Below are 22,715 nucleotides of genomic sequence, written 5' to 3' on the forward strand. Positions count from 1 at the left end.
TCATCTTGACGTTATCGTGACCTGTTGTTCCGCTTGGGTAAATAAAATCGAGCGTTCGCAGACTGCTCGCGTCGAAATCGAAGATACAATGGAAATAAAATTATCTCTACTGCCTACGTTGTGAACTGCCAGCTATACCAATTTTCTTTTTTTTTTTATCAAGCTTGACGCAGCTATTTCTTATGAGATTGGTCGAATTAAAGTTTGAAATATGATATTTGCTGGAGTCGATTTTTAAATAAATGTCTTTGTTTATTTAGAAGGGAAAAGCTGAATCCTCACTTTCTCATCTCATTTGCAGAATATGGGTCTGCGGCAGGAGCTGGATCGGTTAAAAAACGAGAACATGTTGCTACGCGACAAACTGAGCAAGTACACGGACGTCTAACACCCCCGTGGTCAGCTATGCACCAGCTCGAGCGACACGCAAAGAGAGAGAGAGAGACGCGGACACGAGGGTGCATCACGCCCAGTTACAACTCCCTCGCTTATAGTCGCAGCAGCACGTAGCAAGCCTTCGCCTCCGCGGTGGAAGCGAAGGGGATGCGGAGCATGTTGACGAATAACCACCAACTCCCGAAACCGACTGCCGCCGCCCTAAAAGCCGACAACAACCAACCTCCTCTCAGAAAAATCTTCGAAGATTCTATTCTCCATCATTCTCTTTCTCTCTTTCTCTTACTCTCGAATGAAATTCTTATTGAGTCCTCGCTCCTTGTCCTGCTCTAGAAAACTCCTCCATTTGTAAATAGTTATATGTATAGTTAGATTATATACACACATACACACATACGCGCGCGCGCGTTACATATATGAATATATATATATATATATATAAACATAGGACATGTACGCGTGTATATATATATATATATATATATACTCGTATATGTATATATTTGAAGTAAAAAAAGAAAAAGAATATATTATTATATATATACACAATACACATGAGTATGCGTTTGAGGAAGGAGATGCGTTCGTTACACGTAAATAAATTCGCGCATGCAGCGCGCGACGAGATACGTCGAATTCGCCGTAGCATTCGGGACTTGTAGATTTGCGCGGAACGAGCCATATTGGGACGATAGGATAGGATTGAATGATCGAAGACGCGGATAAGCTATGAGAATGAGATTTTGGAAAAATCGCACTTGTTCGGCGAAGAAGGGACGAATCTCGTCGGCGCTGAGCACTGCCACACGTAAAGAGCTAGATCGTTAGGTCGACATGGAGCGGAGGCGAGCGATGGTTGGGAGAACACGACGCTTTTCTGCGCACGGGTTAACTATCCTGGTTCTCCGAGAACGCGTTAATTACTGTAGCGTATCCCACGTGGTGATGGTACACAAGTGATTCTAGTTGTTTTAATCGATAAGATAGATGATATACGTATTTCGTTTTCATCGTTTCTTTCCTCTCTCTCTCTTTCTCTCTAAATCTATATCTACCTATCTCTAATCTCTCTTTTAGCGTGTAGCAAATCAATCCGGCCACGCGAGGAGTGCACATGGAGTGCGCGGAAGGCGTCGCGTCGCGACGCGACTTCTATCCCTTTTCTTCTTTCGTAATATCGCCCGCTGGCCCAAACGTCGGCGGCACGAACGATGGACGGGCCCATCATCCCGAGATGTCATTTGTTGCGTAGCGAACAAACTTTTTGTACAGGATGCCCTCTTGTAAAATATATTTTAAGACGTAATCGTGTTATTCTGACGAGCGACTGTATATCTTTGACGGGGTTTATCAACTTGAGACAAACGAAACGGAGACCGTGTCCGACGATCGGATCGCGTAGCCACCTCAATCCAGATGGGCGCGTGCATCGTCGGGGTTTAATCGTAGGCGTCGTCGTAAAAAGTAAAAACATATTACGTGTACACGAAGTTACGACCATCGTGCTTAAATGTAAGCTAGCTGCACAGGCTCGCGTGCACTGGCCCCATCCATCCTCCCCCCTCCCTCTCTTCCCCCCATCCACCCTTCTTTTTAAGTTTTTAGATGTTTATTTTTCCATCACCGTGAGAATCGGTGACGGCGATCGAGAGAGCGAAAGTGGAACCGATGAGGAGATATGCGCTTTTTATGAAACAGCTATAAAATTATAGCTATAGGGAGAGAATCTATATTGTACAGATCAACGCGAGATTGAACGACACCGATTATTGCTCGTTGCAAAATTTAGTGACAATAATAGTGACCGATGTACCGAGCGTTTTTTCAGTAATGCGAGCGAGTAACCAGAACGACGAGCGAGATTTGTAAACCTAATATCGCCTCGATTGATGATCTTAAAAATAATTACAAACGGCAGGGCGAAGCTCTTTCGTTCGAGATTTGTGTACCGACGATACGTAATGGTCTTGAATTTTTTTTTTTTTTTTTTCATTTAACCGTATGAGAGAAGCACTCGATGCGCAAACGCGAATCACGCGGACGTTCTGTACGTGTATTTTATCGGCCGAAAGAGAATCGATGTAACGAAATTTCAATTCGACTTTGATCGACGGCAAATCCGGTTCAACTATCACAGGACAATTTCGTCGACCGCGCGTGAAAACATACACTGAAAGAAATGGAAAGAACTACGTTGGATCATCGAAATAATTACGTTGCATCGAAAAGAGAATTTGATAACTATTGAGTAAAGTTACCAAATTTTTTTTTAGTGCAATGTAATTATTTTAATGATTTAACATAATTATTTTCGTGCCTGTATTTTCAGCAAAATCGTTCCTTCAGTGTGTCGTTTTATCCTCGCGATATTTTTCGAATCTTTCGAGCGTGTTATCTTATTGTATTAATTATCTTTCATACATACGAATCAAATTGAATACGTAATTGTAATTTCGTCGGAATCATTTCGTTGCGGCCAGACTGCTATATATTCGTGTACGAGTGCAATGATCCCGAATGCTCGATGCCTTACATTTATTCGAGTGATTTGCCGAGAGTCGCGCACAAAATCATCCAATTACAGTTTTTCACGATTGCCTTGCACATTCTAACAGAAAAATGCAGCATGTATTTGTAAATGATGAAGAATTTCGTGATTTCCGCAACATCCGCGTTTCCGCGCGATAAATTATTAAATCGATACCTTGCGTCGGCAGATTTAGATTCGAACTTCGCCCGATAGTATCGCATAGTATAATTTTAGTAGCGGCACAAAATTTTATTTTTCGAAAATAAATCATATCGTATGTTATCCGATAAAATACCCACTGCATGGCTTGTTAATCCGACGCAATGAATTAAACGGAAGTGTAGCGTGGCAAATGCGTAAGTTGCGTGCGAAAAGGCGTAATAGCGGAAGACAGAATTTCGCGTTTGATTGTATACAAAAGTTTCTTACGTTATTCTTTAAAGCGTAATGTAGGCAGCAAGAAAGTTTTTTTTTTTTAGTTATCCGCAATATCTATTTGAAGTTTAACACGAGCCAATATCAGCTCGTATGTGTTCTGCTTGTCACGCACACTCGTCGTCGTTAAGGGCAAAATTTTATATAGATTTTAGACAAGGAAAACGATCTTTCTTCATACATACAATTTATTCGCGACGCGAATTTTAAAAACGACTTGGAGTCGCAGAGAATGTTTTTATCATGTTTTTTAATTGAGAGTCGCTCGTATTAGCGATTGAGGAAATTGAAGTGATCTATCTCCCGATCATTTTTTCAAAGCTATTAATGATGCTGAGTGTGCGATATGACGTGGATCTCGGCACAAGTTATTGGCCTATAAGAAGCGCGTTAGTATGATCGACACACATCGCAATTCGATAAATAAAAATAGTAATAAATAAAATAGTAGAGAGTTATATAGCAGCGCGAGAGACAGAGACGCGGCCGCCGGCTTTGCTCCAAATAGAATGGTAAGAAAATGAGATAGAGGACACCGCCGCGTCTTCGATAAATAATTGTCCGATCCACTTAAATAAAAACATGAAAAACATGAGAAAAATTAGATATGACCACCAACACAAGAAAACCTCTATTGTATCACATTTCGAGAAATATATGTATTTGTTATTGTTTTAATTGAATCCTACGGTTGTACACCATACCCTCTATTTTTCCAAAGACATCTCCATATTATTATATTTTTTCGAATACATTTAACATATTAAGAATTAATCTCTTATTGGATAATTATTGGCTCTTACTACTATATGTTTATTGATTTTACAAATTCAAGAATTGATATCGAATTTATCAGTGCAATAAATATTGTATATATTTTTACAACATATATTTTTTTTATGCACAGAGTTAACTTACGAAATTTTTCATGTTAGGAATAGAATGCGTTGTCGTGTGGCTCTGTGTGTAGAGCGTCGGACTTGTTAGTATCAGGTCGCGAAGTTGATTACAGACATCAAGCAAATACGAATTTTTAATTTGTATCATTAAGTATGACTGGGGAGAGAAGACAATAGATTGCAGTCTGAGTGCCACAAACGGATCTTAAGCAATGAGGATAGTAAAATAAAAATAATAGAAATAGAACGTGAAATTATTTATAGCTAATAAACGCGTCCCATGGCATTGTTTGAAGAAATGAATTCACTGAATAAAAACAACAACGTCACAAAAGTGTTGAATTATGAATCAGCAGACAGATTCACACACACACACATACACACACGTAAATAGAAGTTTCAGTCATTTATTCCTTGCAACGTTCAAAGTTCAGTATGTCGTATTTGTTAGCAAACTAAAATGACGTAAGGTTCATAAAAAAAATGCACTTTTCGTACAGTAAATCTTTGTGTTAATATAGATTTTTCATGTTTTCGATATACGACTTTTATTTTTCATATAACGAGTTCGTTAGACTGTCGATACGTTACTACAATTATTTTTAATAAGAAATAATATTTTCAAGAGTTATTTGAGTACCATTTTAATGTAAATTAATTTGAAAATTCTAAATTAAGAACATCTTATCAAAGCGAAAAAATAATAAATTACTGCAAAATGCAATCTTATTTCCTTAATTCATTAAAACCACACAACCTGTCTTATTATTTAATTTTGTTTATATGATTCTTTTATATGCTTCAGTACCTCTAATATTTAAGATCTGAATGAGCGCAATTTTTTGTGTTTTATATAAATTATATTTATATCAATAAGATCGTAGAATGGCTGGTTTAAATAATTTCCAGATCATATTATTACTACATTTATTACTACACGATGATACGCTAATAATGAATTTTTAAAAATGGAATCTATTATGACCGGTAAACTAAACTTAAAAAAATGAACATTCAAAATTTAAAAAGACGTTGTTTTAATAACATAGCAGGAATGTAAGTACCACATTAAAATAACATTTTTTAAGTTAAATTTCAACAAAATTGAATTATTGTTTATTAGCAAGCTGTGTTAATTGTAAAGAACCGTTGTTGAACTGTAATAAATAATTGAAAGAAATTGTACAAAACTCGATAAACAAAATTCACAAAAAGATTTGAACATTTATCAGAGTAAGACTGGTGTATGGGCAACAAGATAACACTACCAGTAGGCCTATTTCGTAATTCTTTGATGACAATTCGGTATCGTTACAGTATCGTTGCGCAGATATTATACATGCTAGAAAAGTTGCGCAACAATACTGTAACGATATCGAATCGTCGCTAAAGAGTTACAGAATAGACCTACAGGGCCACGATTCTCTAACACATCGTAAGACGAAAGTGGACAAAAATAACCAATACAAGATGTCATCAAATAATTACATTGACTATTCTGCCACTTTCATATACGGTTCTCTTCTTAGTGAGTATGCGAATCGAGGCCTAAGTTCCCCTTCCACGTATGCCGTTAATGACATGCACTGGACTGTTGCAGCGCTATAACATTATTGATAGTCGTTCGTTCTACGTTGTACACGACAGATGCATAATGTGGAAGACGACGACCGTGCTCTTCCTCGTTACCTGTGGCATAGCCATTTTTCTTCAGTAAGTTGCAATCATAAACCTTAAATCTTTCACGTCAAACCACAAAATTTATAGAATAAAATAATTTAATTGATGAAACTGTATTTTCATCTTCTTTGCATAGGAATTATAAATAATTTACTAATCATTAACTCTCGATTATAAAAATTTTATATTGTTTATTTGCAGGAGCAGTCCTACAGACGTGCCCGACTTGCCTGAGACATTTTGGGGACCGGAAAAAAATAAAGAAGCCTCGAAAGAAATACGACCTTTTGCTATCAATGTGAAGCAGCCGGTAAGTTACGAAAGATAAGTACTATTTATCTATTAAATCAAGTGATATACACTTTTAAGATTGTACTTTTTCATCGATTCGTTATGTAAGATTTTACGTTCTAACAAATACAAAAGTGATTCAATTTTTTGTTGTTATTAATAAGTACTATTAGAGACACACCTGTGTAATACATATTTATGACCACTGTGTGCACATTATAGCAACTATTTTGTTTAATCGCAAAACATGATACTTCATTACTATTGATGAATCTATATTATTTTTCCGATATCGGAAATCGAAATTTTTTATTGATAAACACAATATATTATTTCTAATCATATGAATATGCATTGAAACTCTTGTCAAATGTATTGGCAGTCAAGTAAAAATACGTAGCACAGCATCAAAAATAGTTTAACTAAATATTCAATGTTGTATAAATTTACATAAATCTGCTTTTTAAAAATAATTGTTGAATAATTCAATGTACAATGAGAGATAAAGAAATATAAAAGCCGTTGTCAAAAAAATTTGTATTTCAATATTTTATATAGAGCTTCAGACTTTTTAACTATAAAATACATGAAATTTTTTAAGAGGCTTTATCGTCAATGTTTTAAAATAAAATATTCTTTGATATAAAATATTCATAAAATATTATAAAATTTCTTAAAAATCTCCTAGAAAGCTGGAACACAATAAATAATTTATTAATTTGATGGATCGATCGATCGATCAATCGCGACTGCGAAAAGGAAGATATAATTTTACTGTAATTTGAAACTGATCATAAATTTTTGGTAGAAAAATTGAAAGAGAAACGCGTAATTATTTTCAAGTGTAAAATACAAATTTCTTGAGTAAGGTAATCGACGACTTAAATGAACGACTAGCAAATAGAAGAGAATTAAGAGAGCCGTTGGAAGGTACTGCATGGACTTACGGCATCAGTACGACGTACTTGAAGGATGTTCTTGAATATTGGAGAACAAAATATAATTGGACTGAGCGGGCGGCGTTGCTCAATAAGTATCCCCAATACATGACTAATATACAAGGTAATAATTTTTTGTCATTTAATCGTAATCATTCAAAACAATTTCGTAATTATTGTACGAGTTTTAGTTGTGAAAGGAATTGCTCAGAAATAAGTGGCGGCATCGCGTTTATTAAGTATTTTAATTTTTTACTTTTCTCGGCATATGTTGCTTCTCTTTTGTCTATTATTAGCGGGAAATAATAAATGTAGGTCCAGATTCGTTTAACCGCGGTCCATGCCGTAGAAGCTCTGTTTGAGTATTTTACTAAAATGACGAGCCGGTTTCGTAGAGCATAAGAACAGTAGAGCATAAGACACATTTTCATTAGTTTTACACGAGAATAAATGCAAATACTATCACATAAATTAGTATTTCGTTCACAAAAATAACAATTGTCTACTACTTAGTACGTACATTACGTGCCAATAAATTTTATTCGAATATTGAAGATAATTGAATAAATTGAGATTTATGTTTCTACACAGGTCTGGACATACATTTTTATCATGTGAAACCCAATATCCCGGTGGAACGGAAAAACATAAAACATTATCCATTACTGATTATGCACGGTTGGCCAGGATCCGTGGTGGAATTCCAGAAAATTATTCCCATGTTAACGACACCGCGTGCAGACAAAGACTTTGTGTTTGAGGTAATCGCACCTTCGCTTCCGGGATTTGGATTCTCGCAAGCGGCCGTACGACCAGGATTGGCCACACCGCAGGTGAAATTTATAGAAAAATGCTTAAAAATCCTATATAAATGTTGTGTATTAAACCAAGATATTTCATGCGTCCAAGACAATAAAAAAAAAAACGAAGAAAAAAAAGGGAATAAGCTAACAAATTCTTATCCTTGCGTAAAGACAGTCAATTGTTTGTTACTTTCAGATAGCTGTTATATTGAAAAACCTTATGCTGCGTCTCGGATTTAATCAATTTTACATCCAAGGCGGAGACTGGGGCAGCGTGGTTGCTTCTCATTTAGGTGCTTTCTTCCCAGACAAGTACGTATCATTAATAATGACTTGCTTAATAACTTTGTGCAATTTCATATATGATATAAGTATAAGTGCAAAGTTTAAAAACGATAATTTTTCTCAGCATTCTTGGCAGTCATATGAACATGTGTATAGTTTTAAGTAAGTCTAATATGCTATGGAGATTGATCGGTGCACTTATCCCATCGCTCGTTGTCGAGAGCGAATATGTCGACAGAATGTATCCTTTAGGACATTACATGAGTTTCCTCCTTGAGGAATCTGGATACTTTCATATACAAGCTACTAAACCAGATACTATAGGTAAGTAATTATATAAAAATTAAAAAAAAATCTTTGAATAGAAATCTTTTTACATTTTTGTATTTCGTTATTAAATTCTTTAAACGTTAAATAAGATTCAATAAAATTATTAAAAGTTAAATGTAAGTTGCAAATTAAACTAATGCAATAATATGCTAATGTTATTTCTGTGCACTGAGGAAAAAATTACTAAATTTTGAAAGTATTCACTAAATGTAAATATACGTTTATTTAGAATAAGAACTATTAATTTAATTTAAGTATTATTTTTCTTATAGAGTAAATATTTACGTACCGTAAATAAATATTTTATTTAGGAATTTTTTCTCTCAGTATGTATGTCAACGTTTAATATGCAAAATAAGTTTATTTATTGAAAAAGAATAAAGTAATTGGAAAATATTTTTAAAGGTACTGCTGTGTCAGCCTCGCCAGTCGCATTAGCAGCTTACATTTTGGAAAAGTTTAGTACAGGGACAAATCCGGAGTACAGACTCCGTCAGGATGGCGGTCTCCTCGAGAAATTTACGTTAGATGAACTTTTGGATAATCTCATGCTTTATTGGGTTACCAACTCTATGACTACGAGTGCACGGCTTTATTCCGAACAATTCACTAAAGCTTATATAGCGAGCAGAATAGATGAGTGTGTTTTTCTTTTTTAATTACAATTCTCACGTTTACATAATTTTAAATTCATTATTATTGACATATGTTTTTAGATTGCCTGTTGAAGTGCCAGTAGCGTGTGCGGTATTTCCTCACGAGATAGCATATACACCGGAAAGTCTCCTTCGTGAAAAATATATTAATCTGGTTCAAATGAATCATTTACCGCGCGGAGGTCATTTCGCTGCATTGGAAGAGCCGGCTCTCTTAGCGGATGATATATTTAAATTTGTACACACGGTTGAAGAGACCAAGAAGAAAAATATGGCTAAAAATATGCCAAACAAAGAAAAGAAAATAAAGGAGCCTACAAAAATTTGAAAGAACATTTACTTATGGTATTTTAATTAATTACACGAGCACGTTAAGATGTGAAACAGTGTCTGTATAGAGGATGTTACATAAACACGATACATATTTTCCAGTTTTGTAAAGTTTGGTAATTCTTTAAATAAAATGATTATTTTTCTAACGCTTTGTTCTTTATTCAACTCTGTCTTCCCGAAGTACGATTATGCGTTTAAATTTTATTTCTCAAATGTAAAATTTCTTCGTTTTATTATTTATATATAGATAACGCGTGCAAAAAATTATATTTATACATATAACATGCAACATTAAAAATCGTAGAATGGCTGGCTTAAATAATTTCAAGATCATATTATTATTACATTTATTACTACACGATGATACGCTGATAATCGATTTATACAAATGGAATCTATTATGACCAGTGAACTAAATTTAAAAAAATAATCATTCAAAATTTAAAAAGATGTCGTTTTAATAATATAGCACGAATGTAAGTACCACATTAAAATAACATTTTTTAAATTAAATTTCAACAAATTTGAATTATTATTTATTAGCAAGCTGTTAATTGTAAAGGACCGTTTTTGAACAGTAATAAATAATTGAAAGAAATTGTACAAAGCTCGATAAATAAAATTCGCAAAAAAATTTGAACATTTATCAGAGTAAGACTGGTGTATGGGCTACAAGATAATACTACCAGTAGGCCTATTCTGTAATTCTTTTACGACAGTTTGGTATCGTTACAGTATCGTTGCGCAGATATTATACATGCTACAAAGTTGCGCAGCGACACTGTAACGATACCAAATTGTCGCTAAAGTGTTACAGAATAGACCTACAGGGCCACGATTCTCTAACACATTCGTAAGAGGAACATATACGAAAGTAAACAAAAATAATCAATAGGAGAATGTCATCAAATAATTACATTGACTATTCTGCCACTTTCATATACGGTTCTCTTCACCTCTATTAAGCTGGACCCCCCACCAGCGAAAATCAAGTTCGCACTAGGTCAAAAATTTAGTGCTATTTATGTGCTAATTTGTTACTCTAGTCCGGATTTTTTTGCTCAAGCCGGTTAGCAACATTAAAAAAAAAAAGTGGGAGGGTCCAGCTTAATGGCAAGCTGGACGCCCCCATAAAAAAAAATATATATATACAGTAGCCACTAGGCAAAAACAAGTACGCTAGAATTTGTTGCTAATTTTTTGCTCTCATATAAGACCAAAATAAATATAAAATTGTTTCATAAATATCATTATGCGTGGAGCTCGCGCGCCGCGCTCTATCATCCGTCACCTTATCTCGAAATAATTTGCTGCTTGTATAGTATTATATTAAATGATAATCAGAAATCCTACTACTAAAATAAATGCAACTTCGGAATTAGTTGCTAATTATAACTTGTAAAAAATATATTCGTTTATGCGAGGCGCGTGATTTCCACGCACAAAGTAATTATTTTCAACGAAATGAAGCGAGCAAAAAAATCAAAATTATATACTAAATGATCGTTAGACATCCTACTACTAAAAGAAATAGGTTTTGCATTTAGTTACTGATTATAACTTGTAAAAAATATATTTGTTTATGCGAGGCGCGTGCTTTCCACGTAAAAGTAATTATTTTCAACAAGTTACAGCTAGCAATAAAATTTTAATCTTATACCAAAATGTTTGTTAGACATCCTACTACTACAAAAAATAGATTTTGGATTTAGTTACTAATTATAACTTGTAAAAAATATATTTGTTTGTGCGAGGCGCGTGCTTTCCACGAACAAAGTAATTATTTTCAACAAGTTACAGCTAGCAGTAAAATCTTAATCTTATACGAAAATGATCGTTAGACATCCTACTACTAAAAAAAATATATTTTGGATTTAGTTACTAATTATAACTTGTAAAAAATATATTTGTTTATGCGGGGCGCGTGATTTTCACGCACAAAGTAATTATTTTCAACGAATTGAAGCGAGCAAAAAAATCAAAATTATATACTAAATGATCGTTAGACATCCTACTACTAAAAGAAATAGGTTTTGGATTTAGTTACTAATTATAACTTGTTGAAAATAATTACTTTTGCGTGGAAAGCACGCGCCTCGCATAAACAAATATATTTTTTACAAGTTATAATTAGTAACTAAATCCAAAATCTATATATATTTTTTTATGGGGGGGTCCAGCTTGCCATTAAGCTGGACCCCCCCACTTTTTTTTTTGAAGGTTGCTAAACGGCTAAAAAAAAAAAAAATCCGGACTAGAGTAACAAATTAGCACATAAATAGCACTAAATTTTTGACCTAGTGCGAACTTGATTTTCGTTGGTGGGGGGTCCAGCTTAATAAAGGTGTTCTCTTCTTAGTGAGTATGCGAATCGAGGCCTAAGTTCCCCTTCCATGTATGCCGTTAATGACATGCACTGGATTGTTGCAGCGCTATAACATTATTGATAGTCGTTCGTTCTACATCGCACACGACAGATGCATAATGTGGAAGGCGACGATCGTGCTCTTCCTCGTTACCTGTGGCATAGCCATTTTTCTTCGGTAAGTTGCAATCATAAACGGGTGTGTGAAGTTGACATCCTTATGGTACACAATCATAGTTCCGTTCAGAGTTCTGGATTATTTACAACAAAAGGAAGAGTTCTTGCTAGTTTTTACAAATAGTTCTGCTATTATAACAAAAAAAATGAATTTTGAAAAATGGGGGTGCTAACTTCACACCCAAAAGTAGCACCGCATAGTTCTGAATAATTAATTTGATGCTTTTTAAGGAGTACTAGAGTTCTCCGTATAAAAAAAACTTTTTTGATTAAAAGAAACAAAAAGAAAAAAAATTAAAAAATGCATATCAAGTCCGAATAGTTCTGAATAGCGATTCCTTTCGATGAGTTCTAGAGTTCTCCATAGATTTTAGAAACAGATCTGCTCAAAAAAGTAAAAAAAATCGCAATTGAATTCTCGAAAGTGGTATGAAAAAAATGAAAGAAACTTCAAAAGTATCAGTTTTACATAATTTTCTCATTAAGATTTTTGATAAAACGCGACGCCTATTCAGAACTCTCAACAGAACTCCCAGAACGCTTAAAAAATTTTTTTACGATGTCGACCTTGTATTTTTAAAGTTCGGAAAAATTTTTTAAGAGTTCTGGTAGTTCTGTTGAGAGTTCTGGGTAGTCTTCGATGAGTTCTATTAAAAATCTTAATGACAAAAATCTGTAGGATTGAAAACGAAAATGTTACGGACGATCGCAGGTGTGTCGATTTTATATTTTCCGAGTGTGAAAAATTTTTTAAGAGTTCTGATAGTTCTGCTTAGAGTTCCGGGTAGTTCCCGATGAGTTCTATCAAAAATCCTAATGACAAAAATCTGTAGGATTGAAAACAAAAATGTTACGGACGATTATAGGTGACGAATAGAACTACCAGAACTCTTAAAAAAAATTTCGCACTCGAAAAGTATAAAATCGTCACCTATAATCGTCCGTAACATTATCGTTTTCAATCCTACAGATTTTTGTCAATAGAATTTAGAACTCATCGGGAACTACCTAGAACTCTAAACAGAACTACCAGAACTTTTAAAAAATTTTTCGCACTCGGAAAATATAAAATCGATACACCTGCGATCCGTAACATTTTCGTTTTCAATTCTACAGATTTTTGTCATTAGGATTTTTGATAGAACTCATCGAGGACTACCCAGAACTCTCAACAGAACTATCAGAACTCTTAAAAAATTTTTCCAAACTTCAAAAATACAAGGTCGACATCGTGAAAAAATTTTTTAAGAGTTCTGGGAGTTATGTTGAGAGTTCTGAATAGGCGTCGCGGAGTACTATCAAAAATCTTAATGAGAAAATTATGTAAAACTGATACTTTTGAAGTTTCTTTCATTTTTTGATATCACTTTCGAGAATTCAATTGCGATTTTTTTTACTTTTTTGAGCAGATCTGTTTCTAAAATGTATGGAGAACTCTAGAACTCATCGAAAGGAATTGTATGCGCTATTCAGAACTATTCGGACTTCATATGCATTTTTTAATTTTTTTTCTTTTTTTTTTAATCAAAAAAGTTTTTTTTATACGGAGAACTCTAGTACTCCTTAAAAAGCATCAAATTAATTATTCAGAACTATGCGGTGCTACTTTTGGGTGTGAAGTGGGCACCCCCATTTTTCAAAATTCATTTTTTTTGTTATAATAGCAGAACTATTTGTAAAAACTATCAAGAAATCTTCCTTTTGTTGTAAATAATCCAGAACTCTGAACGGAACTATGATTGTGTACCATAGGGGTGCCAACTTCACACACCCATCATAAACCACAAATCTCTCACATCAAACCACAGAATTTATAGAATAAAACAATTTAATTGATGAAACTGTATTTTCATCTTCTTAGCATAGAAATTATAAATAATTTACTAATCATTAACTCTCGATTATAAAAATTTGATATTGTTTATTTGCAGGAGCAGTCCTACAGACGTGCCCGACTTGCCTGAGACATTTTGGGGACCGGAAAAAAATAAAGGAGCCTCGAAAGAAGTACGACCTTTTGCTATCGATGTGCAGCAGCCGGTAAGTTACGAAAAATAAGTACTATTTATCTATTAAACCAAGTGATATACACTTTTAAGATTGTACTTTTTCATCGATTCGTTATGTAAGATTTTACGTTGTAACAGATAGAAAAGTGATTCAATTTTCTGTTGTTATTAATAAGTGCTATTAGAGACACACCTGTGTAATACATATTTATGACCACTGTGTGCACATTATAGCAACTATCTTGTTCAATCGCAAAACATGATACTTCATTACTATTGATGAATCTCTATTATTTTACCGATATTGGAAATCGAAATTTTTTATTGATGAATACAATATATTATTTCTAATCATATGAATATGCATTGTAACTCTTGTCAAATAGGTTTGCAGTCAAGTAAAAATACGTAGCACAGCATCGAAAGTAGTTTAACTAAATATTCAATGTTGTAAAAATTTACACAAATCTGTCTTTTAAAAATAACTGTTGAATAATTCAATGTACGATGAGAGTTAAAGAAATATAAAAGCCGTTGTCAAAAAAATTTATATTTCAATATTTTATATAAAGCTTCAGACTTTTTAACAATAAAATACATGAAATTTTTTAAGAAGCTTTATCGTCAATGCTTTAAAATAAAATATTCTTTGAAATAAAATATTCATAAAATATTATAAAATTTCTTAAAAATCTCCTAGAAAACTGGAACACAATAAACAATTTTTAATTTGCTGGATCGATCAATCGATCAACCGCAACCGCGAAAAGGAAGATATAATTTTACTGTAATTTGAAATCGATCATAAATCTTTGGTAGAAAAATTGAAAAAGAAACGCGTAATTATTTTCAAATGTAAAATACAAATTTCTTGAGTAAGGTAATTGACGACCTAAATGAACGACTAGCAAATAGAAGAGAATTAAGAGAGCCGTTGGAAGGTACTGCATGGACTTACGGCATCAGTACGACGTACTTGAAGGATGTTCTTGAATATTGGAGAACAAAATATAATTGGACTGAGCGGGCGGCGTTGCTCAATAAGTATCCCCAATACATGACTAATATACAAGGTAATAATTTTTTGTCATTTAATCGTAATCATTCAAAACAATTTCGTAATTATTGTACGAGTTTTAGTTGTGAAAGGAATTGCTCAGAAATAAGTGGCGGCATCGCGTTTATTAAGTATTTTAATTTTTTACTTTTCTCGGCATTTGTTGCTTCTCTTTTGTCTATTATTAGCGGGAAATAATAAATGTCGGTCCAGATTCGTTTAACCGCGGTCCATGCCGTAGAAGCTCTGTTTGAGTATTTTACTAAAATGACGAGCCGGTTTCGTAGAACATAAGAATAGTATCGTCGAAGACACATTTTCATTAGTTTTACACGAGAATAAATGCAAATACTGTCACATAAATTAGTATTTGACTTCGTTAACAAAAATAACAATTGTATACTACTTAGTACGTACATTACGTGCCAATAAATTTTATTCGAATATTCAAGATAATTGAATAAATTGAGATTTATGTCTCGACACAGGTCTGGACATACATTTTTATCACGTGAAACCTCAGATCCCAGCGGAACGAAAAAACATAAAAGTTTATCCATTACTGATTATGCATGGTTGGAAAGGATCCGTAGTGGAATTCCAGAAAATTATTCCCATGTTAACGACACCGCGAGCTGACAAAGACTTTGTGTTTGAGGTAATCGCACCTTCGCTTCCGGGATATGGATTCTCGCAAGCTGCCGTACGACCAGGATTGGCCACACCGCAGGTGAAATTTACTGAAAAATACTTAACACTCCTATATAAATGTTATGTGTTAGAACCAAATTATATTTCATGCGTCCAAGATAACGTAGGAAAAAAAGAAATAAGTTAACGCAACAAATATTTATCCTTGCGTTTGTTACTTTCAGATAGCTGTTATATTCAAAAACCTTATGCTGCGTCTCGGTTTTAATCAATTTTACATCCAAGGCGGAGACTGGGGCAGCGTGGTTGCTTCTCATTTAGGTGCTTTCTTCCCAGACAAGTACGTATCATTAATAATGACTTGCTTAATAACTTTGTGCAATTTCATATATGATATAAGTATAAGTGCAAAGTTTAAAAACGATAATTTTTCTCAGCATTCTTGGCAGTCATATGAACTTGTGTGTAGTTTTAAGTAAGTCTAATATGCTATGGAGATTGATCGGTGCGCTTATCCCATCGCTCGTTGTCGAAAACGAATATGCCGACAGAATGTATCCTTTAGGACATTACATGAGTTTCCTCCTTGAGGAATCTGGATACTTTCATATACAAGCTACTAAACCAGATACTATAGGTACTTAATTATATACAAGCTTTTCTATAAAAAAATCTTTGAATAGAAATCTTTTTACTTTTTTGTATTTTGTTATTAATTTCTTTAAGCGTTAAATTAGATTCAATAAAATTATCAAAAGTTAAATGTAAAGTTGCAAATTAAACTAATGCAATAATATGCCAATGTTATTCCTGTGCACTGAGGAAAAAATTACTAAATTTTTAAAGTATTTACTAAATGTAAATATACATTTATTTAGAATAAGAACTATTATTTTAATTTAAGTATTATTTTTCTTATAGAGTAAATATTTACGTACCGTAAATAAATATTTTATTTAGGAATTTTTTCTCTCAGTGTGTATGTCAACGTTTAATATGCAAAATAAGTTTATTTATTGAAAAAGAATAAAGTAATTGGAAAATATTTTTAAAGGTACTGCTGTGTCAGCCTCGCCAGTCGCATTAGCAGCTTACATTTTGGAAAAGTTTAGTACAATGACAAATCCGGAGTACAGACTCCGTCAGGATGGCGGTCTCCTCGAGAAATTCACGTTAGATGAGCTTTTGGATAATCTCATGATTTATTGGGTTACCAACTCTCTAACTACGAGTGTACGGCTTTATTCCGAACAATTCACGAAGGCTTATATAGCGAGCAGAATAGATGAGTGTGTTTCTTTTTTTTAAATACAATTCTCACGTTTACATAAATTTTAATTCATTTTCATTGATGTATGCTTTTAGATTGCCTGTTAAAGTGCCAGTAGCGTGTGCGGTATTTCCTCACGAGATAGTGTATACACCGGAAAGTCTTCTTCGTGAAAAATATATTAATCTGATTCAAATGAATCATTTACCGCGCGGAGGTCATTTCGCCGCATTGGAAGAGCCGGCACTCTTAGCGGATGATATATTTAAATTTGTACACACGGTTGAAGAGACCAAGAAGAAAAATATGGCTAAAAATATGCCAAACAAAGAAAAGAAAATAAAGGAGCCTACAAAAATTTGAAAGAACATTTACTTATGGTATTTTAACTAATTACACGAGCACGTTAAGATGTGAAACAGTGTCTGTATAGTGGATGTTACATAAACACGATACATATTTTCCAGTTTTGTAAAGTTTGGTAATTCTTTAAATAAAATGATTATTTTTCTAACGCTTTGTTCTTTATTCAACTCTGCCCGAAGTATGATTAGGCGTTTAAATTTTATTTTTAGAATTATAAAAAAAAAACATTTCTCAAATACAAAATTTCTTCGTTTTATTATTTATATATAGATAACGCGTGCAAAAAATTATATTTATACATATAACATGCAACATTAAAAATCGTAGAATGGCTGGCTTAAATAATTTCAAGATCATATTATTATTACATTTATTACTACACGATGATACGCTGATAATCGATTTATAAAAATGGAATCTATTATGACCAGTGAACTAAATTTAAAAAAATAATCATTCAAAATTTAAAAAGATGTCGTTTTAATAATATAGCACGAATGTAAGTGCCACATTAAAATAACATTTTTTAAATTAAATTTCAACAAATTTGAATTATTATTTATTAGCAAGCTGTTAATTGTAAAGGACCGTTTTTGAACAGTAATAAATAATTGAAAGAAATTGTACAAAGCTCGATAAATAAAATTCGCAAAAAAATTTGAACATTTATCAGAGTAAGACTGGTGTATGGGCAACAAGATGACACTACCAGTAGGCCTATTTCGTAATTCTTTGACGACAATTTGGTATCGTTATAGTATCGTTGCGCAGATATTATACATGCTAGAAAAGTTGCTCAACAACACTGTAACGATATCGAATTGTCGCTAAAGAGTTACAGAATAGACCTACAGGGCCACGATTCTCTAACACATTCGTAAGACGAAAGTGGACAAAAATAACCAATAGAAGATGTCATCAAATAATTACATTGACTATTCTGCCACTTTCATATACGGTTCTCTTCTTAGTGAGTTTGCGAATCGAGGCTTAAGTCCCCTTTTCACGAATGCCGTTAATGGCATGCACTGGACTGTTGCAGCGCTATAACATTATTGATAGTCGTTCGTTCTACGTTGCACACGACAGTTGCATAATGTGGAAGACGACGACTGTGCTCTTCCTCGTTACCTGTGGCATAGCCATTTTTCTTCAGTAAGTTGCAATCATAAACCTTAAATCTTTCACGTCAAACCACAAAATTTATAGAATAAAATAATTTAATTGATGAAACTGTATTTTCATCTTCATTGCATAGGAATTATAAATAATTTACTAATCATTAACTCTCGATTATAAAAATTTTATATTGTTTATTCGCAGGAGCAGTCCTACAGACGTGCCCGACTTGCCTGAGACATTTTGGGGACCGGAAAAAAATAAAGAAGCCTCGAAAGAAGTACGACCTTTTGCTATCAATGTGAAACAGCCGGTAAGTTACGAAAGATAAGTACTATTTATCTATTAAATCAAGTGATATACACTTTTAAGATTGTACTTTTTCATCGATTCGTTATGTAAGATTTTACGTTCTAAGAAATACAAAAGTGATTCAATTTTTTGTTGTTATTAATAAGTACTATTAGAGACACACCTGTGTAATACATATTTATGACCACTGTGTGCACATTATAGCAACTATCTTATTCAATCGCAAAACATGATACTTCATTACTATTGATGAATCTATATTATTTTTCCGATATCGGAAATCGAAATTTTTTATTGATAAACACAATATATTATTTCTAATCATATGAATATGCATTGAAACTCTTGTCAAATGTATTGGCAGTCAAGTAAAAATACGTAGCACAGCATCAAAAGTAGTTTAACTAAATATTCAATGTTGTATAAATTTACATAAATCTGTTTTTTAAAAATAATTGTTGAATAATTCAATGTACAATGAGAGATAAAGAAATATAAAAGCCGTTGTCAAAAAAATTTGTATTTCAATATTTTATATAGAGCTTCAGACTTTTTAACTATAAAATACATGAAATTTTTTAAGAGGCTTTATCGTCAATGTTTTAAAATAAAATATTCTTTGATATAAAATATTCATAAAATATTATAAAATTTCTTAAAAATCTCCTAGAAAGCTGGAACACAATAAATAATTTATTAATTTGATGGATCGATCGATCGATCAACCGCGACCGCGAAAAGGAAGATAGAATTTTACTGTAATTTGAAACTGATCATAAATGTTTGGTAGAAAAATTGAAAGGGAAACGCGTAATTATTTTCAAGTATAAAATACAAATTTCTTGAGTAAGGTAATTGACGACCTAAATGAACGACTAGCAAATAGAAGAGAATTAAGAGAGCCGTTGGAAGGTACTGCATGGACTTACGGCATCAGTACGACGTACTTGAAGGATGTTCTTGAATATTGGAGAACAAAATATAATTGGACTGAGCGGGCGGCGTTGCTCAATAAGTATCCCCAATACATGACTAATATACAAGGTAATAATTTTTTGTCATTTAATCGTAATCATTCAAAACAATTTCGTAATTATTGTACGAGTTTTAGTTGTGAAAGGAATTGCTCAGAAATAAGTGGCGGCATCGCGTTTATTAAGTAGTTTAATTTTTACTTTTCTCAGCATTTGATGCTTCTCTTTTGTCTAGATTATTAGCGGGAAATAATAAATGTCGGTCCAGATTCGTTTAACCGCGATCCATGCCGTAGAAGCTCTGTTTGAGTATTTTACTAAAATGACGAGCCGGTTTCGTAGAGCATAAGAACAGTATCGACGAAGACACATTTTCATTAGTTTTACACGAGAATAAATGCAAATACTATCACATAAATTAGTATTTGACTTTGTTAACAAAAATAACAATTGTATACTACTTAGTACGTACATTACGTGCCAATAAATTTTATTCGAATATTCAAGATAATTGAATAAATTGAGATTTATGTCTCTACACAGGTCTGGACATACATTTTTATCACGTGAAACCTCAGATCCCAGCTGAACGAAAAAACATAAAAGTTTATCCATTACTGATTATGCACGGTTGGGCAGGATCCGTGGTGGAATTCCAGAAAATTATTCCCATGTTAACGACACCGCGTGCTGACAAGCACTTTGTGTTTGAGGTAATCGCACCTTCGCTTCCTGGATTTGGATTCTCGCAAGCTGCCGTACGACCAGGACTGGCCACACCGCAGGTGAAATTTACTGAAAAATACTTAATACTCCTATATAAGTGTTATGTGTTAGAACCAAATTATATTTCATGCGTCCAAGACAACGTAGGAAAAAAAGGAATAAGTTAACGCAACAAATATTTATCCTTGCGTTTGTTACTTTCAGATAGCTGTTATATTCAAAAACCTTATGCTGCGTCTCGGTTTTAATCAATTTTACATCCAGGGCGGAGATTGGGGCAGCGTGGTTGCTTCTCATTTAGGTGCTTTTTTCCCAGACAAGTACGTATCATTAATAATGACTTGCTTAATAACTTTGTGCAATTTCATATGATATAAGTATATATGATATATGATATAAGTATAAGTGCAAAGTTTAAAAATGATAATTTTTCTTAGCATTCTTGGCAGTCATATGAACTTGTGTATAGTTTTAAGTAAATCTAATATGCTATGGAGATTGATCGGTGCGCTTATCCCATCGCTCGTTGTCGAAAGCAAATATGCTGACAGAATGTATCCTTTGGGACATTACATGAGTTTCTTCCTTGAGGAATCTGGATACTTTCATATACAAGCTACTAAACCAGATACTATAGGTACTTAATTATATACAAGCTTTTCTATAAAAAAATCTTTGAATAAAAATCTTTTTGTATATACGTTATTAATTTCTTTCAGCGTTAAATTAGATTCAATAAAATTATTAAAAATTAAATGTAAAGTTGCAAATTAAACTAATGCAATAATATGCCAATGTTATTTCTGTGCACTGAGGAAAAAATTATTAAATTTTTAAAGTGTTTACTAAATGTAAACATACATTTATTTAGAATAAGAACTATTATTTTAATTTAAGTATTATTTTTCTTATAGAGTAAATATTTACGTACCGTAAATGAATATTTTATTTAGGAATTTTTTCTCTCAGTGTGTATGTCAACGTTTAATATGCAAAATAAGTTTATTTATTGAAAAAGAATAAAGTAATTGGAAAATATTTTTAAAGGTACTGCTGTGTCAGCCTCGCCAGTCGCATTAGCAGCTTACATTTTGGAAAAGTTTAGTACATTAACAAATCCAGAGTACAGGCTCCGTCAGGATGGCGGTCTCCTCGAGAAATTCACGTTAGATGAGCTTTTGGATAATCTCATGCTTTATTGGGTTACCAACTCTCTGACTACGAGTGTACGACTTTATTCCGAACAATTCACGAAGGCTTATATAGCGAGCAGAATAGATGAGTGTGTTTCTTTTTTTTAAATACAATTCTCACGTTTACATAAATGTTAATTCATTTTCATTGACGTATGTTTTTAGATTGCCTGTTGAAGTGCCAGTAGCGTGTGCGGTATTTCCTCACGAGATAGTGTATACACCGGAAAGTCTCCTTCGTAAAAAATATATTAATCTGATTCAAATGAATCATTTACCCCGCGGAGGTCATTTCGCCGCATTGGAAGAGCCGGCTCTCTTAGCGGATGATATATTTAAATTTGTGCACACGGTTGAAGAGACCAAGAGGAAAAATATTGCTAAAAATATGCCAAACAAAGAGAAGAAAATAAAGGTGCCTACGAAAATTTGAAAGAACATTTACTAATGCTATTTTAACTAATTACACGAGCACGTTAAGATGTGAAACAGTGTCTGTATAGTGGATGTTACATAAACACGATACATTTTTTCCAGTTTTGTAAAGTTTGGTAATTCTTTAAATAAAATGATTATTTTTCTAACGCTTTGTTCTTTATTCAATTCTGTCTTCCAGAAGTACGATTATGCGTTTAAATTTTATTTTTAGAATTATAAAAAAAAGAACATTTCTCAAATGCAAAATTTCTTCGTTTTATTACTTATTTATAGATAACGCGTGCAAAAAATTATATTTATACATATAACGTGCATCATTAAAGATCGTAGAATGGCTGGCTTGAATAATTTCAAGATAATATTATTAGTACATTTATTACTACACGCATTTTTGATAATTACTACACACATTTTTGTAATATGCATTCAAAAATGTAGTGATACTTTAAACTTTAATATTTATCATCTGCAAACAGAACGGC

At 33.1% G+C, this 22,715-nt stretch overlaps 5 protein-coding genes across 16 annotated transcripts in view; 4 read left to right on the forward strand and 1 right to left on the reverse strand.

Annotated features, from left to right (window-relative positions):
* Positions 1–4,044, forward strand: part of LOC105204028 (thyrotroph embryonic factor) — a 56,024-nt gene extending 51,980 nt beyond the window's left edge. For 9 of the 10 annotated variants that reach the window (XM_039450563.1, XM_039450560.1, XM_039450564.1 and 6 more), the window contains one exon: positions 302–4,044. In XM_039450563.1, coding sequence (XP_039306497.1) covers positions 302–388 — 87 coding nt within the window. In that variant the 3' untranslated portion in view covers positions 389–4,044. Of the gene's footprint in view, positions 1–260 lie in introns of all 10 variants that reach the window. The other variant, XM_039450561.1, reaches the window with a different exon arrangement.
* Positions 1–22,715, reverse strand: part of LOC113003799 — a 154,038-nt gene that overhangs the window by 95,674 nt on the left and 35,649 nt on the right. The gene's annotated exons all lie outside the window — the stretch shown is intronic.
* On the forward strand, positions 5,842–9,722 carry LOC105204044 (juvenile hormone epoxide hydrolase 1). Its single transcript, XM_011173054.3, has 8 exons — positions 5,842–5,973; positions 6,142–6,250; positions 7,101–7,293; positions 7,761–8,002; positions 8,169–8,284; positions 8,382–8,581; positions 8,993–9,227; positions 9,304–9,722. The coding sequence occupies exons 1-8, from the start codon at positions 5,915–5,917 to the stop codon at positions 9,569–9,571; spliced, it is 1,422 nt and encodes a 473-aa protein (XP_011171356.2). The 5' UTR covers positions 5,842–5,914; the 3' UTR covers positions 9,572–9,722.
* On the forward strand, positions 11,970–17,619 carry LOC105204118 (juvenile hormone epoxide hydrolase 1). Its single transcript, XM_039450555.1, has 8 exons — positions 11,970–12,119; positions 14,050–14,158; positions 15,008–15,200; positions 15,673–15,914; positions 16,060–16,175; positions 16,273–16,472; positions 16,890–17,124; positions 17,201–17,619. Exons 1-8 carry the CDS (start codon positions 11,974–11,976, stop codon positions 17,466–17,468), a joined length of 1,509 nt encoding a protein of 502 aa, XP_039306489.1. The 5' UTR covers positions 11,970–11,973; the 3' UTR covers positions 17,469–17,619.
* Positions 18,466–22,379, forward strand: LOC105207327 (juvenile hormone epoxide hydrolase 1-like). Of its 2 annotated transcripts, none has more exons than XM_039450557.1 (8): positions 18,466–18,626; positions 18,795–18,903; positions 19,754–19,946; positions 20,420–20,661; positions 20,807–20,922; positions 21,040–21,239; positions 21,650–21,884; positions 21,961–22,379. In XM_039450557.1, the coding sequence occupies exons 1-8, from the start codon at positions 18,481–18,483 to the stop codon at positions 22,226–22,228; spliced, it is 1,509 nt and encodes a 502-aa protein (XP_039306491.1). In that variant the 5' UTR covers positions 18,466–18,480; the 3' UTR covers positions 22,229–22,379. The 2 variants fall into 2 exon arrangements, with proteins under 2 accessions (XP_039306491.1, XP_039306492.1); XM_039450558.1 differs by having other exon boundaries at positions 18,484–18,626; positions 18,801–18,903.

Source organism: Solenopsis invicta, chromosome 6, assembly GCF_016802725.1.
Source record: "Solenopsis invicta isolate M01_SB chromosome 6, UNIL_Sinv_3.0, whole genome shotgun sequence".
Taxonomy (NCBI): Eukaryota; Metazoa; Arthropoda; class Insecta; order Hymenoptera; family Formicidae; genus Solenopsis; species Solenopsis invicta.